General features: G+C 37.1%; 1 protein-coding gene and 1 long non-coding RNA gene across 2 annotated transcripts in view; both read right to left on the bottom strand.

The window, feature by feature from the left end:
• Window positions 1-22617, bottom strand: part of LOC127873641 (uncharacterized) — a 34050-nt gene extending 11433 nt beyond the window's left edge. The window contains exons 1-10 of the mRNA XM_052417529.1: window positions 22481-22617; window positions 20367-20550; window positions 15298-15365; window positions 14687-14785; window positions 11988-12200; window positions 10930-11066; window positions 7497-7617; window positions 5455-5680; window positions 2495-2559; window positions 1505-1645 (exon numbers count right to left, since the gene is read on the bottom strand). Of these exons, the coding sequence (XP_052273489.1) occupies window positions 1505-1645; window positions 2495-2559; window positions 5455-5680; window positions 7497-7617; window positions 10930-11066; window positions 11988-12200; window positions 14687-14785; window positions 15298-15365; window positions 20367-20550; window positions 22481-22556 (1330 nt within the window). The 5' untranslated portion in view covers window positions 22557-22617. The remainder of the gene's footprint in view (window positions 1-1504; window positions 1646-2494; window positions 2560-5454; window positions 5681-7496; window positions 7618-10929; window positions 11067-11987; window positions 12201-14686; window positions 14786-15297; window positions 15366-20366; window positions 20551-22480) is intronic.
• Window positions 13920-14617, bottom strand: LOC127873642 (uncharacterized). Its single transcript, XR_008046310.1, has 2 exons — window positions 14317-14617; window positions 13920-14154 (listed from the first exon to the last, which is right to left on the bottom strand). It is a non-coding gene; the product is annotated as an uncharacterized LOC127873642 (long non-coding RNA).
• Window positions 22618-23434: the final 817 nt, after the last annotated feature.

Here is a 23434-nt window from a genome sequence, read left to right on the forward strand (position 1 = left end):
AATAATTTACATTGCAACATTTCAAGAGTTTTAATTAATGTCATTTAAAAACAAAAGTAGAAGAAAGGCCATAATTATGCCAAAACTTGTTGCATCAAAAATTAATTTCCTTACAATTATCCACACATTTAAGTCATTGAAATGTAAAAGTTAAAGCAAAATTCACAGAGTATTGAAACAGGAGTTCAAAATGCAAGCACGTTGATGTACAGACTGACATATGCCATACTTAATGCCTTCTGCTCCATGGGGGCATGAAAATGGGCCTTATTCTGCTAAATTGCAGATCAGAGTTATGGTCATTGGTCAGTACCTCACACAAGGACTTTGAACCCGTGTTAATTGAAAACCTTTAAATTAGTAGTTACAGTAAAATAAAAGAGTTGCATGTTTACCTTAACCAGAGCTTTAAGCCGAGGCTGATGCAGACAAATAAAAGAGTGCTAGAGCTTGAACTATTATGTGTATAATCACACTAAGAAATTACTTATAAGCTTTATTCAGGAAAAACTGGGCTGAATGCATGTGTGTAAGGTGTCATCCCAGGTTAGCTGAATGCATGTGTGTAAGGTGTCATCCCAGGTTAGGCTGAATGCATGTGTGTAAGGTGTCATCCCAGGACTGGGCTGAATGCATGTGTGTAAGGTGTCATCCCAGGTAGGCTGAATGCATGTGTGTAAGGTGTCATCCCAGGTTGGGCTGAATGCATGTGTGTAAGGTGTAATCCCAGGTTGGGCTGAATGCATGTGTGTAAGGTGTCATCCCATGTTGGCTGAATGCATGTGTGTATGGTGTCATCCCAGGTTGGCTGAATGCATGTGTGTAAGTTGTCATCCCAGGTAGGCTGAATGCATGTGTAGAAGGTGTCATCCCAGGTAGGCTGAATGCATGTGTGTAAGGTGTCATCCCAGGTAGGCTGAATGCATGTGTGTAAGGTGTCATCCCAGGTTAGGCTGAATGCATGTGTGTAAGGTGTCATCCCAGGTAGGCTGAATGCATGTGTAGAAGGTGTCATCCCAGGTTAGGCTGAATGCATGTGTGTAAGGTGTCATCCCAGGTAGGCTGAATGCATGTGTGTAAGGTGTCATCCCAGGTTAGGCTGAATGCATGTGTGTAAGGTGTCATCCCAGGCTGGGCTGAATGCATGTGTAGAAGGTGTCATCCCAGGTTAGGCTGAATGCATGTGTGTAAGGTGTCATCCCAGGTTAGGCTGAATGCATGTGTGTAAGGTGTCATCCCAGGTTAGGCTGAATGCATGTGTGTAAGGTGTCATCCCAGGTTAGCCTGTGCAGTCCTTACAGGCTAATCAGGGACGAAGCATTACGCTTTTATTGAATTTTCATTTAAAGGAGGTCTGTTTTAAACGAAAATTCAGTCCAGGCTGACAGTGTGGCTCTGATTAGCCTGTGAAGATTGGGCAGGCAAATCTGGGACGACACATTTAGCACATGCAAAAAGCCGAGTTTTCACAGAACAGGGCTCTTATAATAAGACAGATACATACAGATCAGTGTCTCATAGTTCCACTCATAGTTGTCTCTGTCAAACACAAAGGCCGTCCAACTGCAGGCTTCACGGAACGTCTTGGTCAGGAACTGGTTAGGATTCAGCTCAGCAGTGTTTGACTGAAACTGGTATGGCTTACCTGAAAGATGAAATTAAAACAAACTTGTATGTACCATACTGTAATCAGATTCTAAGAATTTAATTAAGGTCACTTGTTGAAGTGAATATGTTGTATATCTAGCAACCAGTAAGTCCCAGATTATGGGTTGGTTCATGAATGTGGGAGCATTCTTTAGATCACCCAATAGACACTTAACCCTTTGCATGCTGGGAAATTCCTCGTCTGCTAAAATGTTGTCTGCAGAATTTCTAAAATTAGCATTTTCTTCAATTTTTTTCAAAGAATACTATCAGAATAGCAAACAGTTTGGATCCTGATGAGACGCCACGTTCTGTGGCGTCTCATCTGGATCCAAACTGTTTGCAAAGGCCTTCAAAATTCGGTTCCCGCACTGAAAGAGTTAAGCAACAGACTGGAAGGAGTCGAAATAAATAATCAGCCTTAAATCTGTTATCTTAGTTAAATTTTAAGCTTTCATTATAGCGTGATTGAATACAAATCCTAAGGCTTATTTAGGCACTCTCGAGTCTGTTTCCTGGTTTGAAACAATAAGTGGTGCATTAAAAGAAGATCTCTGTAACAAACCCAGAATGAGGTTCAATGCTTCAAACTAAAATAGTATCCCATTCTGACAAAACTGGGCATAATGCATGTGCGTAAAGTGTTGTCCCAGATTAGCCTGTGCAGTCCACACAGGCTAATCAGGGACAGAACTTTCCGCCTAAATTGGATTTGATTTTTAACGAAAAATGTCACAGGCTAATCTGGGACGACACTTTACGCACATGCATTATGCCAAGTTTTCCCCGGACACGACTCAATTTATTGACACAACTCTGAAGGCCTCACAAATTTTCATGTACTTACCCACTCTGTATCTCACAATGCTGTGATGCCTGGACACGATGTCAAAGCATGTGAAGTCAATCTCACTGAAATAGTTTAAATATCCATTTATCGCATTTTCAACGCGACATTGACGGTATAACACCTGATGAAATATACTAGCCTGTATTCAACACTGTGGGATATACCTGTCGCGTGCACAGACTATTTTTTACCTTACCACTGAATGATTTTTCATAAGAAATAAGTCAAGAAAATTTTAGCTTCAAAATTATACGACCTTCAACCTTTAAATCTAGTCATATGACATAATTTTTCGCCATCCGTATAATGATGAATCAGCTGAAAATGACACTTATTGCATCATTTTCCCCCAAAAAAAATTATTATAAACGCAACTTATTTCACATGTACATGTACTGTATATCGACATATTTGAATTGTCAATTTATCACATTTTCCTTATTTCGTGTAATGTGCATTGTTTATTACCCATGCATATACTTTTGAGATTTAAGAATGTACAACAAGCCATACAAATATCGCACAATTCATAAATAATCTGCAATATTTGCTTTCCGATTTAATTCACGTTAGGCATAGAGCTGTGTAAAGTATAAGATGGTAAAAATAGCACCACACTGGAATTTGGAACGTCTCATTTTGTACACGGGTATTATCCACTCATTTATTTGTTGTGTAATGGAATGTTTTCATTCTTTGTGTATTTATATATTAAATTATTTTCTTGTGCAATAAGCGCATTTACCATAGACAAATAAAAAAATGTGCAGGTTTAAACAAAATTATGTTTGTATGCAGAAATCTGCAAATGCAACCAAGTTTACCACTGGCTATTATTTGATAAACTGCTCCGCTTCATTTTAACATCAGTAATGTAGAGTACATGACGTAGCGTGTAACGAAGAAGGAAGTTTATTGAGTTCGTAAACTCATTTGAATATAGTGATAGGATGGCATAAGGGTCTTTATTTAACTATGTTAAAATAATTATTAAAGACCCTAGATGCAAAATCGTCAATTATTGAGTTAAATGGATTATTAGATGGATTTTAAAGGATAATTAAAGGTAAGATACTAGTTCGAACGTGTTTTGCTTTTTTTGTACTTTTGTCGTTCCCTGTTCTCTGGAAAATGATTTTAACATGGACGTCATTGATGCATCTGATCACACACGGCATTCCCATAACATTATATAACAAGGGACAAAATTGTCACAAAACCAGGTTTTCATTGTGAAAAAAAATCTGATAAAGGGAGACAACTCAAACTGAACTTTTTAAATGAACAAACAAAATTAACACCCTTTGTAAGTTTGTTTTAAAATAAATCTATTTTAAGTCGTGGCGACCTTGACATTGGAGATATTGATGTGATTCTTTTGTGCAACACACCGTCCCATGATGGTGAACAAATGTGCCAAATGATTTTAAAATATCATAATGAATGACATAGTTATAGCCCAGACAAGCTCATTTATGGCTATTTTTTACCTTTGAACTCAAAGTGTGACCTTGACCTTGGAGATATCGACGTAATTATTTCGCGCGACACACCGTCCAATGATGGTGAACAAATGTGCCAAATGATTTTAAAATCTGACAATGAACGACATAGTTATGGCTCGGACAAGCTCATTTTTGGCCATTTTTGACCTTTGAACTCAAAGTGTGACCTTGACCTTGGAGATATAGACGTAATTATTTCGCGCGACACACCGTCCAATGATGGTGAACAAATGTGCCAAATGATTTTAAAATCTGACAATGAACGACATAGTTATGGCCCGGACAAGCTTGTTCCGCCAGCCCGCCAGCCAGCCAGCCAGCCCGCCAGCCAGCCAGCCAGCCAGCCCGCCCGCATTCGCCAATCTAATAACCAGTTTTTTCCTTCGGAAAACCTGGTTAAAAAACACGTTCTGCGCGTACTTAAATTTGTCGTCCTAAGTCGGAAAACGTATTGCCCTGTATATTAGGTCAAATAAAGTGTCTGTCGCTGCAATTGTCTGTTTACTCGTCGAAATTGTCAAATCGTCAACGGTGTACATGTATGTTGACATCGACATCATTTTGTCAGGAAGTAATCGCCGCCATATTGGATTTTGATCATTTTCTTTCGAAAATAAAATGAATTATAGTAAAGTAAAATCTTCTTTTTACGGTCGTAATGTGTTACAATTCGGATACTGCGTGAAATTTAATCGAGGCATATGGTTATATTTTTACTTGTTTTACAGTTTGTGTGTGAATTTTTTAAAGACTATTTTGCGTACCAGAACAAATACATTTATATCACTACGCATGGTTACATTCGTTAGATTTTAAGGGCTTTTAAGACTGAATTAAAATTATTGTTAAGGTTATTAGATCTATTTATGTTAAATGTCAAGTAGAAAAAAATCAAATGGGATAAATAGAATACTAGGATTAGCGTTGAATACAGAGAAGTTTATGTTGCTCGGCTCGAACATCGAAAGCGCTCGCCAACGCTCGCGCTCCCAGTGTTCTAAGCCTCGCAACATAAACTTCTCTGTATTCAACGCTAACCTAGTATTCTCTATATCTAAGGTTTGTTCCATATGATATACATGAAGTGTAACTTTCATTTAACAACGCAACATATTAATAATTTCAGGGATTTCAATAGCTTTTGAGAACTAGGAGTCAAATCACCCCATGGTTGAAATTCTAAGGGGTCAAATGAAATTTTCAGGGGTCAAAGTCAAAAAGCAGGATTCTGTTTCAATTTAAATTGTAACTTGCAATGAGTGATTTCTTTCAGAGACCATATCACAGACTAAGTTAATAACGTTTTTTTGCAATCATTCAATACTGGCATAGATGATACTTATTGCAGAATGTAAGTAACATGGGACATTCTCTTTGCATAATAAACAATATCTGACATTATGACTCTCAACATCACAAAATATAGATTTTCCACGTTAACTCAATACTCACCATTTGCCGACGACGACCTTGGTCATAAGGTACCTGGTCCCCTGCGACTGCTGACAGGAATAATACGTCTCCTGGTATTCGTACTCATTGATGCGCGTGTTGAAGTAGATGTGGGTGTCGTTGATGCGGATGTTCGACATGTACTGGACACCCTGTGTAAGCCAGGTGCCTGTCAGGTTGCGTGGCAGGCTGCACTGGGGAGTGAGGAACTGGGTTGCCGGCGTCACTGGAAACATGTCAATTGTCAATTGATCCGCACTCTGGGTAAAGAGGACTTGATGCATGCGTGTAAAATGTTGTCCCACAAAAGCTTTTCATTGAACCCTTTACCACTTCAGGGGTGTGATTGAGGTGAAGTCTGAGGGGAGGACAATTTTGTAGACTGATTTTGACTACCCGAATCGCGTGCATAACGCAATGACAAAACTTAAAACACACATTTAAACAAGGCTATTGTCAAGCGATATGGTCCCCTACCAGCTCCACCATTGTCAGAAATTCCACCATTTTCAGATTTAAAAAAAATAAATTTGGTTGCCATCGCAACCACAATTTTTGACGTAGGGAACAAAATGAAATGATGCGCATAATGTCCATATTACCATCTATCCATGTTGCAAGTTTCATGAAAAAATATTAAGAACTTTTAATGTTATCGCAGGCTCCAGAAAAGTGTGACGGACAGACAGACTGACTGACTGACTGACAGACAGACAGACAGAGCGCAAACCATAAGTCCCCTCCGGTGAAACCAGTAGGGGACAATAAACACCATCTTAATCTTATCAACAAGATTGTTTTATGAAAATATTTTTAAAATCACTTAACATGTTATGCAAAGTCACCAGTATTATTTGTGATCAAAATCAATGAGTGTTCCGATACCTGTGAACGATGACAGCAATCTTTCGTTTGAGCTCAATGCCTTTAATTTCTACATAAGGTCAACAATGTTACAGTGTTCAACTTATGACAATTTACCACAGTTTATTTAGTTCTAGATTTTTTCACATGAATAGAATGACTACAGCCTTACCAAGACAGTAGATCTTCCGTACCCATTCAGAAAGTGGTATCGCTTTTTGATTTATATCCACTGTTGTTTTTTCCCTTTCCCATTTACATTTGTTTTTCAATAAGTGTTAAATCTCCGAGATTTTGTGAGATTTGTTCGTTCGTCTTCATTAACGCTTCACAAAGGTTCCATTTGCAATCAAATCAACAAAGAAATATCAAACACATTTTGAAAGACCGATTTTAATTGGAAGATTGGGAAACAACAGCCAATGACATCGCTCGTTTAAAAAAATGCTAAGACAGAATATAAAAAAACAAGTGTAATATGCGGAGAGGTTTCGCAGGCCGCGGATTTTTTGTGCCGCTTATGAAATTTAACCGTACTTTCACTCAAATTTATGCGGAAATGACCCCGGACAACTCGATCTGCGGAAATCTGCAGATCCGCAGAAAAATCACTTATATACGTATTTTGCGAGTTACTTGCAGGCTGTTTTGGTTTTATGCTGTTTGCATATAGCCATTTTCACTTTGCTTCTAAGTAGGAAAGGGTTAAGTAGGTGTAATACATTACAGTTTTAACAAGAGATGTTTGTCAGAAACACAATGCCCCCTATTGCGCCGCTTTGAAATAACATTTCAATATATCATTTGGCAGGTTTAGAAATTATCTCCCTTTTAAAGCATATTACTTCCCTTGGATTGTATTTTTTTACTTTTGACCTTGAAGGATGACCTTGACCTTTCACCACTCAAAATGGGCAGCTTCATTAGATACACGTGCATGCCAAATATCAAGTTACTATCTTCAATATTCAAAAGGTTATGACCAAACTTTAACCAAGGTTAAAGTTTTGGGACACACACAATGTATGACAGACAGACAGACAGACAGACAGACAGACAGACCAAAAACAATATACCCCCGATCTTTCGATCCAGGGGCATAAAAATATTCTTTATTTAGACTAGACTTAAGTTTAAGAATCAGTTGATGTACACTGGCCTAGGTCCGGCTAATTTACCTCTTGTGAGCACCAGCTTGAAGGGACCAACAAAGGCGCTGTCTAAGTTCGTGCACTGAGCAAATCTGGACATAGACCATCGAATCTTGTTGAAGGCTTCTTTCTGGTTTCTGTTGGTCATCTAAAAAGGCAAATTATTTATTTGTATCATCAGTACATTTGTGGTAACCATCTATGTGTATTCCTAAAGAAAGTTCATGGATAGAAATTTCAAAACATATATTATCTCTTGCATATATAAAACCTGCTGAGATCCCAGTGTGACATAATCTCCTACATATATGAAACCTGCTGAGATCCCAGTGTGCCATTTTCTCCTACAAATATAAAACCTGCTGAGATCCCAGTGTGACATTTTCTCCTACATATATGAAACCAGCTGAGATCCCAGTGCAATTATTGTCTCCCGCAATAATGGAAACTGCTGAGATCCCAGTGTGACATTTTTGCCTGCGTATGGAACCTGCTGAGGTCACATTGTAAAATTTTCTCCTGCATATAAGAAACCTGCTGTTATCCCAGTGTGACAATTTCTAAGTTCCTCCTGCATATAAGAAACCTGCTGTTATCCCAGTGTCACATTTTCTCATGCCTATATGGAACCTGCTGAGATCCCAGTGTGAAATTTTCTCCTGCATATAATAAACCTGCTGTTATCCCAGTGTGACATTTTCTCCTGCAAATAAGGAACCTAATGAGATCCCAGTGTGACATTTTCTCCTGCATATATGGCATTTGCTAAGATCCCTGCGTGACATTATCTCATGTACATAAGAAACCTGCTGAGATCTCAGTGTTACATTTTCTTCTGCATATATGAAACCTGCTAAGATCCCAGTGTTACATTATCTCCTGCATACATGAAACCTGCTGAGATACCGGTGTGACATTATCTCCTGTACATAAAAACCTGTTGAGATCACAGTGTGACATTTCCTAGTAAATATAAGACATCTTTTGAGATCTCGGTGTGCCTTTTTATGCTGAGATCTCTGTGTGGTGACTAGTATCAGTGGAGGTCAATACTCTGCCATAATTTAAAGAGTACTCTTGCTATGAAAGTCAGTCTTGACAATAGATTGCACATGATATCAGATTTTATGATAGCTTAAAAAAAGAGCAAAACAATCCTTAATCTAGTCCATTCCTTGTAAAGTAATAGCTGGTGTTACTGTGCTGTTTCCTATGGGATGACCCCAGCATAATATATTTGTATATAAAATGTTACATGCATCATTCTTCGCCAGGCAATTAACCACTTAATGTATAGCCAGTCTTGTCCAAGAGCTTGCAGCAAATTAATAAAATTATGTAGACACTATATTTTGTTAAATGTTACTTATATAAACCCTCGATTGGTCAACACATATAAACCCTCGATTGGTCAACACATATAAACCCTCGATTGGTTAACAGATATAAACCCTTGATTGGTAAACACATATAAACCCTTGATTGGTCAACACATATAAACCCTTGATTGGTAAACACATATAATCCCTCGATTGGTAAACACATATAAACCCTTGATTGGTTAACACATATAAACCCTTGATTAGTCAACACATATAAACCCTCAATTGGTAAACACATATGAACATTTTATTGGTAAACACATATAAACCCTTGATTGGTCAACACATATAAACCCTTGATTGGTCAACACATATCAACCCTCCATTGGTAAACACATATAAACCCTTGCAGACAATCCGAAACTCCGTCGGACCTACGGACATGTCCGACATAAAAAGTCAAGGGCCGATCGAAATTCTTAACTCGTCGGCCCGGAATGTCCGATAAAATATTTTCAGGTTTTTACAATGAAAATCAAGTTATTTATAGAACATCGGCGGACTTTGCCGAACATGAAATACCATTGTATTCGCCGATAAGTTAACCCGCTTTTGATTGGTTCAAAATCATCTCGGCGAAAATCGCCCATGTTCGAAGCTGAATTTTTTTCCGGAATTAAACAAACAAGTAACGGTGGTTCCCTGCACTTTTGCGATGAGTAAATGGGGGAATGCGTAAAGCCGGGATCGAATCGTTTAACCTTCGTTCGACACGTTTTTTCGACCGAGTTAAGTTCGCGACTTTTTACAGAAGACCAAACAAGTGCTAGGCGTTACCTTTCAACAGAGACGCACGGAGTTCAACGGCAATTATTAATAATCAGGTGATTTAGTTTTCATTTTTCTTATTTTGTATATTGCATTTTATCCGTAATGTGGAAATTTTTTAATATTTCAAAACCTGAAAGTCCTAAAAGGCATGCAGACGACGATTTGCAAGCGCCCACTAGCAAGTGGAAAAAGTATGAGGATAAGCGCCCCCCTCGTAAATTTGTTGAATCGTGGAAGACAGGCAGACCATGGTTGTCATTTAGTCCAGAAACTGGTAAAATGACATGCAAGGTCTGTCTGGATTATTGTGGGGTGGGTGGGGGATCGAACCATGTTAACTTAAAAAATATGAACACATTTGTTACAGGTAGTACAAATCTTAAAATTTCAACAGTGAATGACCATGAAAAGTGTACCAGTCTTGCATTGACAAATTTATTTTATAATCCCTAAACAAATTTGTAGTACATTTTATCTTTTTTTTCCTCAGCACATACCACCACTAACGAGCCAGAGCCTGGGTTGATGATAGATGAGGATGATGAAGATGAAGCTGAGGACGATGACATACACCTTTTAAATAAATATGACACTGACAGTGATTATTGCAGCGACTTTCAGGCTGAGGAATTTAACATTGAAAGAATAATGTGCTTCCCCAAACAATATGATTTAGATTAACATGATAACATGATAATAAAAACACTGTGTCTGTATTTCTAACGTGTTACTTTTTTGTCTCAGTTTTTTATTAATTTTACTAATTTTCTTTGGTCTGACAGAATAACCTAAGGTCTGACAGAAAACTCTGACCAGTCAGACCAAATGTCTGACAGGAGGCTGTTGAGTTTCGGGAAGTCTGCCCTTGATCAGTAAACACATATAAACCATTGATTTGTCAACACATATAAACCCTTGATTGTTCAACACATATAAACCCTTGATTGGTCAACTATGTCATCAACATGCAGTAACTTGCATTAAATAAAATACATGCGGTTGAATAAAAAATTTACTTCTGATAATTTATCTTGAGTTTCATTATTCCTCCTTATTCTATTTTTAACCCTATCCCACTCAGAAACAAAGTGAAAATGGCTATATGCAACCAGCATGAAACCTGAACAGCCTGCGAGTAGCTCCCAGTCTGTTCAGATTTTAAGCTGTTTGCTGCACATCACAACCTAAAGGCTTGAAAAATGAAGCCTTTAAAACTTGAACCTAGTAAGAAAGGTTTTTAATTTAATTTGATTTTCTAAGGAGGGACTACAACACATCAAAAGTTGAGTGTTTAAAGGTTAACCTACCAGGCACTTAAACTTCTCACGCTGGTCATTCTCGACAGTGTCTTCTATGGCTGCGTAGGTATATCCTGTACCACCATTGCCATCAGTGGACTGCCCCTTGATAGCGTACCACGTGCCCAGACACTTGTAACGCACAACTAGAATATGGAACAAATTTATTATTAACCCTTTGCATGCTGGGAAATTTGTCGTCTGCTAAAACATTGTCTGCTGAATTTCTAAAATTAGCTTTTTCTACGATTTTTTTCAACTAATACTATCAGAATAGCAAACAGTTTGGATCCTGATCAGACGCCACGATCAGGATCCAAACTGTTTGTAAAGGCCTTGAAAATTCGGTTCCAGCACTGTAAGAGTTAACATTACTAGTCTATCCTACAGTGTTTTATTTCACCCTTTATGGAATGGAGCCAGGCCATTTGAATTTGGAAAAAAACTAATCGTTTTGACCTTGAACTGGGAAGTTAATGTATTTTATTTTTTGCTTACTTATACTTGTAATTTGACAAAACAATACTGTCATATCAATTCATCTCACAGTGATCGACAAAATAACACCCCCAAGAGAAAAATGTGTGCGATCTTCACATGCTGTGGAAAAAAATGGCTAATTGTTTTATTTCTATGGTCTCATGTATATGCTTGCATTAAATACTCAGTGTTTTTATAAAAATACAAAACAAGAGCGGTCTCCATCGGAAGACATATGCCCCCGAAAACGCTTTTTTCGAAACCTAAACGCAGATTAAGAAACCTAAACGTGGACCCTTTGTTCAAGGCCGCGGTCAAATGGGTCAAAATTTGTGTGCGTATGGAAAGGCCTTGTCCATATAATACACTTGCATACCAAATATGAAGGTTACATCTGAAGCGACATAGAAGTTACGAGCATTTTTCAGAACCTAAACACAAAGTGTGACGGAAGGACAGATGGACTGAAAGGCTGACAGTGCGATCACTATATGCCCTCCTTTGGGGGCTTAAAAAAATAGTCTTTAATCTAATTTGATTTTCTAACGGATTAAAAATGGGTCAAAATGCATATCTGGGTGGTGAACCTTTGTTGAAGGAGGTAGAGACGTCTCTGCACACAGCGTATGTCATTCGGAACACCTGGTTATCTATATAGCTGGAGCCGGGGTCCTGACAGGCCTGAATTATGTTGTTGGGACTGTCACAGATACCACCACCTCCGTAATTCACTTCATATGTAAACTGGTAGACGCCTTCGAATGTGGAGATGCAGTTTATGTATACAGTGTCTGTCATTCCTGGAGAAGATAAAGAAATAACAATTATGACAAATTGTTATAGAAAACATACAAAACAAAAAAGTAATGAAGGAACAGCAACATTTAAAACTCTCCCTCATTACATTTAGTATGACATTATAAACTCAATACATTAAATTTTCAGAATATTATACCAGAGAATTCCAAAGAAAAAACATTAAAAAAACAGTTAAAATCTTCACTAGCTATCTCAGAAGGATGCATGCACATACATTCAAGGATTGTTATATTTATATCAAACTTTCAGCACGCCATCTTGACCAAACCTGTAATATCAAACCCCAAAACAAATATACAAACAATCATCCATCAAACAAACGATGAAAAGAATGTTTTCTTCCATTTAGCCTACAACAAGGGACAAAATTGTCACAAAACCAGGTTTTCAGTTGAAAAAAAGTCTGATAAAGGGAGACAATTCAAAATGTGTATTGTAAACCCCCTTGTGTAAAATTGACCTTGATTACAATTAGAAAACAAGGCTGTTTGTAAAACATGCATGCCCCTCATATGGGCTGTAAGTTGAAGTGGAATCCATTGATTGAATACGTTTTTTGTCACTGTGACCTGGACCTTTGACCTAGTGACCTGAAAATCAATAGGGGTCATCTGCCAGTCATGATCAATGTAACTATGAAGTTTCATGATCCTAGGCCTAATTATTCTTTAGTTTTCATCCTGAATCCATTTTACTTTTTTGAGTCACTGTGACTTTGACCTTTGACCTAGTGACCTGAAAATCAATAGGGGTCATCTGCCAGTTATGATCAATGTACCTATAAAGTTTCATGATCCTAGGCCTAAGCGTTCTTGAGTTATCATCAGGAAACCATTTTACTATTTCAATTCATTGTAACCTTGACCTTTGACCTAGTGACCTGAAAATCAATAGGGGTCATCTGCCGGTCATGATCAATGAACCTATGAAGTTTCATGATCCTAGGCCTAAACGTTCTTGAGTTATCGCCCTTTCATAGTTCATAGTTGTTTCAAAATCAATCTATTTTTAGTTGTGGCGACCTTGACCTTGGAGATATTGACGTAATTCTTTCGTGCAACACACCGTCCAATAATGGTGAACAAATGTGCCAAATGATTTTAAAATGTCACAATTAATCACAAAGCTCATTTATGGCCTTTTTGACCTTCAAACTCAAATTGTGACCTTGACCTTGGAGATATCGACGTGATTCTTTCGCGCGACATACCATCTAATGATGGTGAACAAATGTGCCAAATAATTTTAAAATCTCACAATGAATCACAAAGTAATGGCCCACACAAGCTCATTTATTGCCATTTTTTACCTTCAAACTCAAATTGTGACCTTGACCTTGGAGATATCAACCTAATTCTTTTGCGTGACACACTGTCTAATGATGGTGAACAAATGTGCTACAGGATTTTAAAATCTGACAATGAACCACAAAGTTACGGCTCGGACAAGCTCATTTATGGCCATTTTGACCTTCAAACTCAAATTGTGACCTTGACCAGGGCTCGAATTTAACTTTTTTTTTCTCCTTGCAAAACATTGCGAGCAGCTTTAATACCAACTCGCAAAATCAAATTCGACGTAATTCTTTCGCGCGACACATCGTCTAATGATGTTGAACAAATGTGACAAATGATTTTACAAGGGACAAAATTGTCACAAAACCAGGTTTTCATTGTGAAAAAAAAATCTGATAAAGGGAGAAAACTCAAACTGAACTTTTGAAATGACCAAAAAAAATTAACCCCCTTTGTAAGTTTTTTTTTTTTTTTTAATCTATTTTTAGTCGTGGCGACCTTGACATTGGAGATATTGACGTGATTCTTTCGTGGGACACACCGTCCCATGATGGTGAACAAATGTGCCAAATGATTTTAAAATCTCACAATGAATGACATAGTTATGGCCAGGACAAGCTCATTTATGGCCATTTTTGACCTTTGAACTCAAAGTGTGACCTTGACCTTGGAGATATCGACGTAATTATTTCGCGCGACACTCCGTCCAATGATGGTGAACAAATGTGCCAAATGATTTTAAAATCTGACGATGAACGACATAGTTATGGCTCGGACAAGCTCATTTATGGCCATTTTTGACCTTTGAACTCAAAGTGTGACCTTGACCTTGGAGATATCGACGTAATTATTTCGCGCGACACACCGTCCAATGATGGTGAACAAATGTGCCAAATGATTTTAAAATCTGACAATGAACGACATAGTTATGGCCCGGACAAGCTTATTCCGCCAGCCCGCCAGCCCGCCAGCCAGCCCGCCCGCATTCGCCAATCTAATGACCAGTTTTTTCCTTCGGAAAACCTGGTTAAAAATCTGACAATGAACGACAGAGTTATGGCCCGGACAAGCTTGTTCCGCCCGACCACCAGCCCGCCCGCCGACATTCGCCAATCTAATAACCAGTTTTTTTCTTCGAAAAACCTGGTTAAAAAGAGTAACTATCAACTTACTGAACAGTGTGATGACCTCATTCACTGTTGGTAGTAGTTTATAGTTTTGAAACACCTCGCAGTCATTGATATTTGCTGTGGCTGTTCTCAGACAATTTCCTGAAATATGTTTATGAACCCATGGACAGTAAAAGCGTCAGCCTGAACAGTTGACAAAGACCAGCAAAAGAGTTCTAAAACGTTGCTAAAAATGACAAAATTGATGGATAAAAAAGTTATCAAACACACTTTTTTAACCTTTTACCACTTAGATCCATGTATTTTTACGCATTTGTAGTCCCTTAGAAAGTTAAATTTAATTAAATACCTCTGTCACAAAATTCAAGTTTTAAAGACTTCATTTCCAACCCTTAGATACTGATAAGAAGCAAGCAGCATGAAACCTGAACAGACTGCGAGTTACTCGCAGGCTGTTCTGGTTTAATGCAGGTTGCAAAAGCCATTTTTACTTTGCTTCTTATGTGGGAAAGGTTTAAAATGACAAAATTGTTAGATAAAAAAGTTATAAAACAAACTTTTTTAATCATGAAACAATCGATCCTTATGTTAAAAATATTAATTATGAATTATACAAATTATACCTATGTAAGAAACATAAAATATATACATACCTAGTTTGTACTGTAACACATTTTCAGTTCTCCAGAGAACATCCAGGCAATGCCAACAATTATCCGTTCTAAAAATAAAACACAATTGATAAATATTCATTAAGCACATTTGTGTTCTCCGGAGGCACCGGCAGCCAGCGATTTCACCGACTACCTACAATCTTGGCGCTAACTACTTTTCCACAAAAAATAGATTCAAAACAGCGCAAAAACGCTTGTTTTGTTCTTAGTCGCTGGCTACTTTGAAATGTTATCTTCACAGACGTGGAACAGATATACATATTATGTATATTATCTGGATACTGGGCTAGTATTTGGATATTTGTACAAGTTAAAACTAGAAAAGTGTCCCAAGTACATATTTTACCGAAAACAGAATCATGTGTTGTGTTCAATATATAATACTTATACAAACAATTAATACAATATATATGTACCATTCTTTTGTAACTGTCGCTACACATAAAGCCTATTTCACATGTGCAACATTGACCTTTAACCCTTAAAGCGCTGGAGCTGAATTTTAAAGGCCTTTGCAAACAGTTTGGATCCAGATGAGACGCCACAGAACGTGGCGTCTCATCAGGATCCAAACTGTTTGCTATTCTGATAATATTCTTTGAAAAAAATCGAAGAAAATGCTAATTTTAGAAATTCAGCAGAAGACATTTTAGCAGACGACAAATTTCCCAGCATGCAAAGGTTAAAGCAAGTTCCACAATAGCTGGTGTAAACAACATGCTGTATTAAAATGTCCACATATTTGCCAATGCACTCAGCAGAAGTAGAAGTAACAGTGAAATAAACATATCCTATCTTTATTACCATAAAAAGACTAGGCACAAATTTAAAGTGTTTACTGTGACCACAAGCTTGAAGTGACCCACATCGTTGTTTCATGCAAAACATTGTCCAGATATGATCATTATATGTGCCAATTTATTTCAAATCCCTTCTTGAACGATGAAGTAAAATCCCTACCACTTAGATACCATTTTTTAAGTGTTTTTAGTCCCTTAGAAAGTTAAATTTAATTGAAGACCTTTCTTACCAGATTCAAGTTTTAAAAGCTTCATTTCCAATCCTTAGATACTGATGAGCAGCAAACAGCATAAAACCTGACCAGACGGCAAGTTGCTTGCAGGCTGGTCTGGTTTTATGCTGTTTGCACATGGCCATTTTCACTTTGCTTCTAAGTGGGAAAGGGATATGCCAGACAATAACATGCTATTTCACTACATGCATATCAGGAATATGAAAAAAACTCAAGCATCAAAAGTGATCATGAACTTGAATCCATCAAATACTGTTTGCATGCAACACATTGTCTTTATATGATGACATTTAAGCCAATTGATTTCAAAATAAAATTATGCATAACAATCTTATTGGCCGGACATAAAAATGATCTTTCGCTTTTTACATCCAAGGATTATACTAAAGCTTAGTGTCCAATGTGACCTTGACCCTGAAATAAGTGTTAAATGAATTTGCACATGTGACATGGTCTTCCTAGGCTGATCATTTGTGCCAATTATTTCGAAGACCCATAATGTGCAACAAAGTTACACGTCAGACACGAAATATTCCACACACACTTATCATAAACAAACAAACCTTATCCTGGTGGAGGCATAAAAAGGAACACACAATATTTATAGTTTTTAGCCTACAGTATAAGGACATACTTGTATGCATGTATATTGATAAAATCTACACGTATTAAAGGCAAGTGCAAGTGGTCTTAACTCATTCTCAGACATGCCCCAAACATATAGAGGATATTGGTTCATGTCAGTGTAAGATCATTTGTTATTTCATGAGTGATCATAGAAAATATTCTTTTTCTATGATCACTAGTCCGCACAGGCTTATCAGGGACGACACTTTCTGCTTTTATGGTATTTTTAGTTTCAAGGAAGTCCCTCCTTACAAAAAATCAAGTTTAGACGGAAAGTGTCGTCCCTGATTAGCCCGTGTGGACTGCACAAGCTAATCAGGGATGACACTTAATGCACATGCATTAAGCCCAGTTTTCTCAGAACATGACTCATATGTGAAATTTCATTTCAATGTCTGTTAGAGAAATGGAGAAGTTGAACATATCTGTTGATTCACATTGGTCAGTGGGTAGTGGAAGGTGTCCCCTATAGACCTGGAGGTCAAATAAGCACTGAAAGATTGTCTTTTAATATCCCCCCAAAGACATCAAATAAGGGGTGTACCAAAGAAACAAAGAAACTGACTCATTGTATAGTGACAGTGCATTGATGGTCCAGAGGAGCCCTGCACTTAACGGGGAGAAGATCATTAATCTTATTTACCAAGTACACAAGGCACACAATAATGCTAAATTGCAGATCAAATTTATGGGCTTGGTAAGTGACCTATCAGCGATTTTCCTCCTTCTTTATAAAGTACCGGTAAACGGTACTTTCCCAATCGAACGAAAATTCCCAAATTCCCAAAACGGTACTTTCCCAATCGAGCAAAAATTCCCAAATTCCCAATCGGCATCTGGAAAAATCCCAATCAGCGTCCGAATTTTTTCTCAAAACGATAGAAAGTTTCGTAAAAAAACCAACTTTCGGCTAGCGAACAAAGAAAATCGTATAGTTGTGTGTAACCACGCGCTCGATTAATTTCGGGTTTTATTATTCAGCGCATTCAATCAATAGAGTTGTTACTGTTTCCGGTTCTTTTGCCAGGCAGCCAGCGTACTGTTTTACGTCGGTTTGTAACCTTATCGTAGTTTGAAATGAGTCATAATAGCAAATATTATGCCAAAAAACCAATCGGAACCATCTATCACAGGACACATTGACAGCAATAATGATGCTGTGCAGGGAGGGATGCAAGCAACTGAGTGATGATCAAACATCAAAGATTGTTGAAATTTTCACAAAAATGAAAGAGAGAGACATTGCTTTAAAAGAGATTAAAACAACTAGTAATTGATTTGGTGTGTTCTTTATAATATTTTGTTATTTATATAAACTTTATAACTTAATGGTCATTAAGGCATGCCTGCAAATGATTATTTAAATGGGTATGTTCAATTAAGTATGAACTGTATGATGTATTCAATAAGACCCAAACTTCACGACGCGATTTTCCCAATTTTAGGATTTCACGACTCGATTTTTCCCAATTTTGAGGTTTTCACGACTCAATTTTTCCCAATCAGACCGGTACAGGTACTTTTCCCAATTGGACAAGGAAAATCGCTGCCTATATTGTCCAAAGTTTTATCAAAGTATAAATAGTGAAATTTGTGACAGAATAGTTATTTAACTTTGGGCTGGTTAAAACTGATTTCTATTGCTGGTTAATTTGTTAAGCTATAAGCCTGAATAGGCTTGAGCAAATAAAATAATGTGAAGACTGACTTTTAAAAGAAGTTTGTTTTCTGCCTATTTTCTATCATGATAAACATGCATCACATTGCTTCAAATCAGTTAAATGAAGCTCTTATTTTCTCAGCTTCTGACAGCAGGTGACAACAAGATAAAACAAGAGCACCACATAGCGGGTTCCAACGCTTGGCTGTGGGTGCAGTTTTGAATACATGAAAGCTTGTCAGAAGTGACCTTGACCTTTGACCAAGTGAACTAAAAATGGGTGTGGCACGTAGAACTCATCAAGGTGCATTTACATATGAAGTTTCAAAGTTGTATGTGGAAGCACTTTGATTTTAGAGCCTATGTTAAGGTTTAAGCATGACACGGACGACGGACACAGACACCCGACGACGAGCTGGGTATGACTGTACCTCGGGTTTGCTCCGAAAACAGCCGAGCTAAAAATTATGCAAAGTGCAGTAAAATTCAAGTAAAAATGTAGGAAAAGGAGAATCACACACTAAAACAAAATAGAAATGCAGTTACACATTAAGTTTCTTAGAATAATAAAACACTACAACAAGATTCCTGGACAACTCACTTTGTATTGATGCCAAAACCAGCTTAAACCATTTCAATTAAGAAAACTCTGATTTATATGCATTTAATGCTTGTAGGTGTGGTAACTGCAGAACTCCAGATAAGGGACGTACAGCCGTAAATACACCTTTTTAATGAAGATTTACGCATTTATTTTTATAAACTGGACGTACAATTACGACATTAATATCCATTTTACGCATTTACGAAAAAATCTGGCCGTACCGATATGTCTGCGTCAGGGCGGCGTGATTTGTTGATCTCTAACCTAACTGCGCTTTTGGTTAATTTAAATTACTGAAAAGGTGTAGACTGGGTTCATATATTATTATCTATTCTGTCGCGTGATTTCCTGTCACTTGTTAATCCGTCAAAAACGATATGTCTGCGCGCAATTGAATGCCGGCTTAACCGAAAGCGGCTCAAAACAACACTTTGTTGTCATATAATGACTACATACGGTGTCTTCTAACCATCCTGACATTAAATCTGTAAACCCAGAAAAGGACATTGTCACCCCAATATTAAACGATTTGATTGCATCGGTGGCGTAAAAAGTTAGAAAACACGATGGGAAACGGATCTGACAGTGAAATAAGTGTTCATTTACTTAGCTTACTAGTTGGCTTGTGTTTTCTTGTCAAGAAAAATGAAGAAATAGTATTAGTCATGAGTTTTAATGTGTAGTTGTATTAACATCATAATTCAGAATGGAAAACCTAATACAGTAACTGTTTAAGAAGCTACATATATTTATTATAATTGCTGCAAATGTTTCTGTAAAGTCAGTTATACACCCTTCAATATCCAAGAACATGGGTAGTACAGTACTACCTGTATTTTTGGATATGGTAGTACAGGTAATAATTGATTTTAAGCGTTACTCCTTTTCTTTCTGTCAGTGGCAGTACCGTTACTAATTTCACAAATCCTTATCTGGAGCTCTGAACTGTGAATAACTGTTGATTTTGATTAAGTTATATAAAAGTTAAAAAATATATATTCTTGAAGGTGGTTCCCTCAACCAAATACAAGACCAACCACGGGTCCATTCCTCTTTGGCCAAACTAACTCCAGGCAATAGGCCTGTTTCCCTGCTTGTGGAACTGTGGAAAAGGGCAGACTTACTGACTCTTCAGGAGAAAGGTATGATTGGATCCAGTTGTGCCAGCCACAGGCTTTGGATGGGTGTAGTTGGACATGCAGCGCAGCTCGCCCCATTTATCGTTGTCCACCAAGAGATTCACACTCTCACCGCCCACCATGGCAAAATACTGACCCTTGAGGTAACCGGGAAACACGCATTGTGCATCTGAAACAGATGTTATAAAGTATAGTGTCTCAATTACATAAAGAGGAAAGAAAGTAAAATGCAGTGCGATTACTTTTTCTTTGGATACAGCACTCCTTCTAAATAGAAGATATTGTTCCTGCGACTATTGGTTAAGGGGTGGAAACTGTACAAAGGTGCTCAGTTGGGTGTTTATGATTATAACTTGACCTACGCTCCAGGAGTGAAATAACGTAATACTCAATTTTGTTTATTACACGGGTGTTATTACACTAGTTATATAACTGTGAAATGACGTCATTATTCTAGCGAATTTCTTCAGTTAAACTATTTTACAATGTGAATAAATGGTGAAAAGGGCATAAAATAAAAAGAAAATGTGTTTTGTCATGCTATAAATAGAATCTTATATTCGTGGTCATTTTGTATTGAATTATTTAAACTCGTCATCTAAATAAAGAAAAAAACTTGGCAAGCCTTGTTTTTATCTTTAGTTTGATAGCCTTGTTTGTATCTTTATTTAGATGACTTGTTTAATAAATTCAATACAAAACAACCACTCATGCAAGATCCTATATTTATAAACGTTTCCAATAAGTAATAACAAGAAAAATGGTTACTAAATCTACCTAATTTCCCAAAATTTAAGGAGTTGTTAAGCGGGATGGGATGACTGGTTTGTAATATAAAATAGAGCTGGTTACATTGACAATTATTAACATGATATTTGATAGTTCTGGCTTCCATAACTTTAAATGTCGCTTTTTATGATTTTTGACTGGCGCGACTTTATAGTTATGGACTAACCCCAATAGGAAAGTCAACCAAAAATTCCCAAAAAGTTGACAGGTAACAAAGACCGGTCCAAAACAGCTTTTAAATGCAGTTATTGTCTCAAATCAACCACTTGATTGGAAAGATTGACATTTTTCACATTTAACTGATATATTCTTTCACAAAATACTATCTTAAACATTTAAAATTTATCTATTCTGCTCTTACATATCGAGAAAAACAGCGATGTGACAGACTTTCTTGAAATGCGAATCTCCCGAGATTTCACGGTCATATGATGTTATTTCTATTTTTAGTAACATACCATGTGCTCAGGTGTTTTCAAATTCAGAATGACATTTCCCGGTATTTTAGATTATTCTGGCTTGTTTTGTAAACAAATGGTAGTGTAAATACAAACTCAAAAAATGCATATTACTTAAAACTACCTGATTCACACTGAAATAAGTCTTATAATCCACCAGACGTAAGTTGTTAATCAAAAATAATAGATCTCAGAAAACGAAAGTATTGTTTACAATTTCAGCAAAAAATGTCAAGGTCAATCCGAAAGTATCCAAATGAAAACTCGTCATGTGACAAAGCGACAATGGCGTCAAAATTGTGAATTTCAGACTGATGGTAGTTATTTTCATCTACTGTAAGATGAATTTTAAACATTTGAACCTTAAAATATTCCCCGATGCAGTAATTTATATTCATTCACCAATATGTGTAGAAATGTATCCAAGAAAATGAGCTTTCTTTGATTTATAGCGTGACAAAAATATGTTCCGACTCTGATTGACTTTCGATACGGGGTTCGCTTCAGCGTACAGGTATGTCAATACTATATAAACTGTACGCTGAAGTTTCTTTAGCTAGATATTTGATTACTGAACTGCTTTCATAAAATGTATATCACTGAACTGTGCGGCATCTCTCTGTCTTAATATTAGTAGTCATCAAGAGGTTAGATAATAGACCATATGTTCGAAAATGTATGCTTACGATCAGTTAAACGTTTGAATATTTTAAACCTGAGCTATCAATTGCAAAATGCGGAAATGGCCATTTGTACAGGTAAAGACAGGTAAATAATAAATAATTTATAAACATGGGTTATATGCTCGTCGCGAACTTATTTACAAAAACTGTTTAATTGTTCAATACTTACCGGTCGCTGTAATGGTTAATGACAATGACACATAAATACAAATTAAAAGAATAAGGCACTTCTCCGCAAGCGCCATTTTGAATGTTTTTCATAACCTGCTACCTGAGTCACTGCGCATGCGTGCAGGTAAAAACGGAAAGCTTGTCAATGTGCAGAATGCGGTTATGCAATATTATGTTTTCCAATTTTGCTAGTAGAAATACTTGGCTAGTACGTCGTTGCGTACGGTTTCGTCTTTCAATTAAAGCTATCGTTTAAAACTGGGAAAAACTGATAACAATGCACTAATAATATTTACTATATGTTTTAAACGCGCTGTATAAAGAAATACGTATTATAAAAATTCAAAATAACACATAACAATGTATTACATTTGGAAATCAATTTTTATTAATTTTTAATCTCAACCTACGTATATGCGTTTACTGAGTATATCAAGTGTTACTGAATGCGAGTCATTATAATTAAATTTATAGCATTTCCAGTTCCAGACGTCAGCAAGGACAAACATGGAGTATAATAAGGTTGTCGAAAAATTCACTCAAGGGTCTATAGCCCCTGATTCACTCAACATCCGCAAAAAATGACTCGCGAAAATCGGACGGACGAACGAACAAATCGTTGACTACTTGTCCTTGTCCCCGCGCCACTCCACGGGGCATGATTACATACACTCTAAAATGCTAGAAGTATAGCTATTCAAAATAAAATTATACAACCGTTAATAAATTTCACACGGCGGAGTTATATAGAGAATACTAGGTTAGCGTTGAATACAGAGAAGTTGATGTTGCGAGGCTTAGAACGCCGGGAGCGCGAGCCTTGGCGAGCGCTTACGGTGTTCGAGCCGAGAAACATAAACTTCTCTGTATTCAACGTTAACCTAGTATTCTATTTGTATCCCATTTTTATACCGACATTGACGGTATAACACCATATGGAATAAACTAGACT

Source organism: Dreissena polymorpha, chromosome 3 (genome assembly GCF_020536995.1).
Source record: "Dreissena polymorpha isolate Duluth1 chromosome 3, UMN_Dpol_1.0, whole genome shotgun sequence".
Classification (NCBI taxonomy): domain Eukaryota; kingdom Metazoa; phylum Mollusca; class Bivalvia; order Myida; family Dreissenidae; genus Dreissena; species Dreissena polymorpha.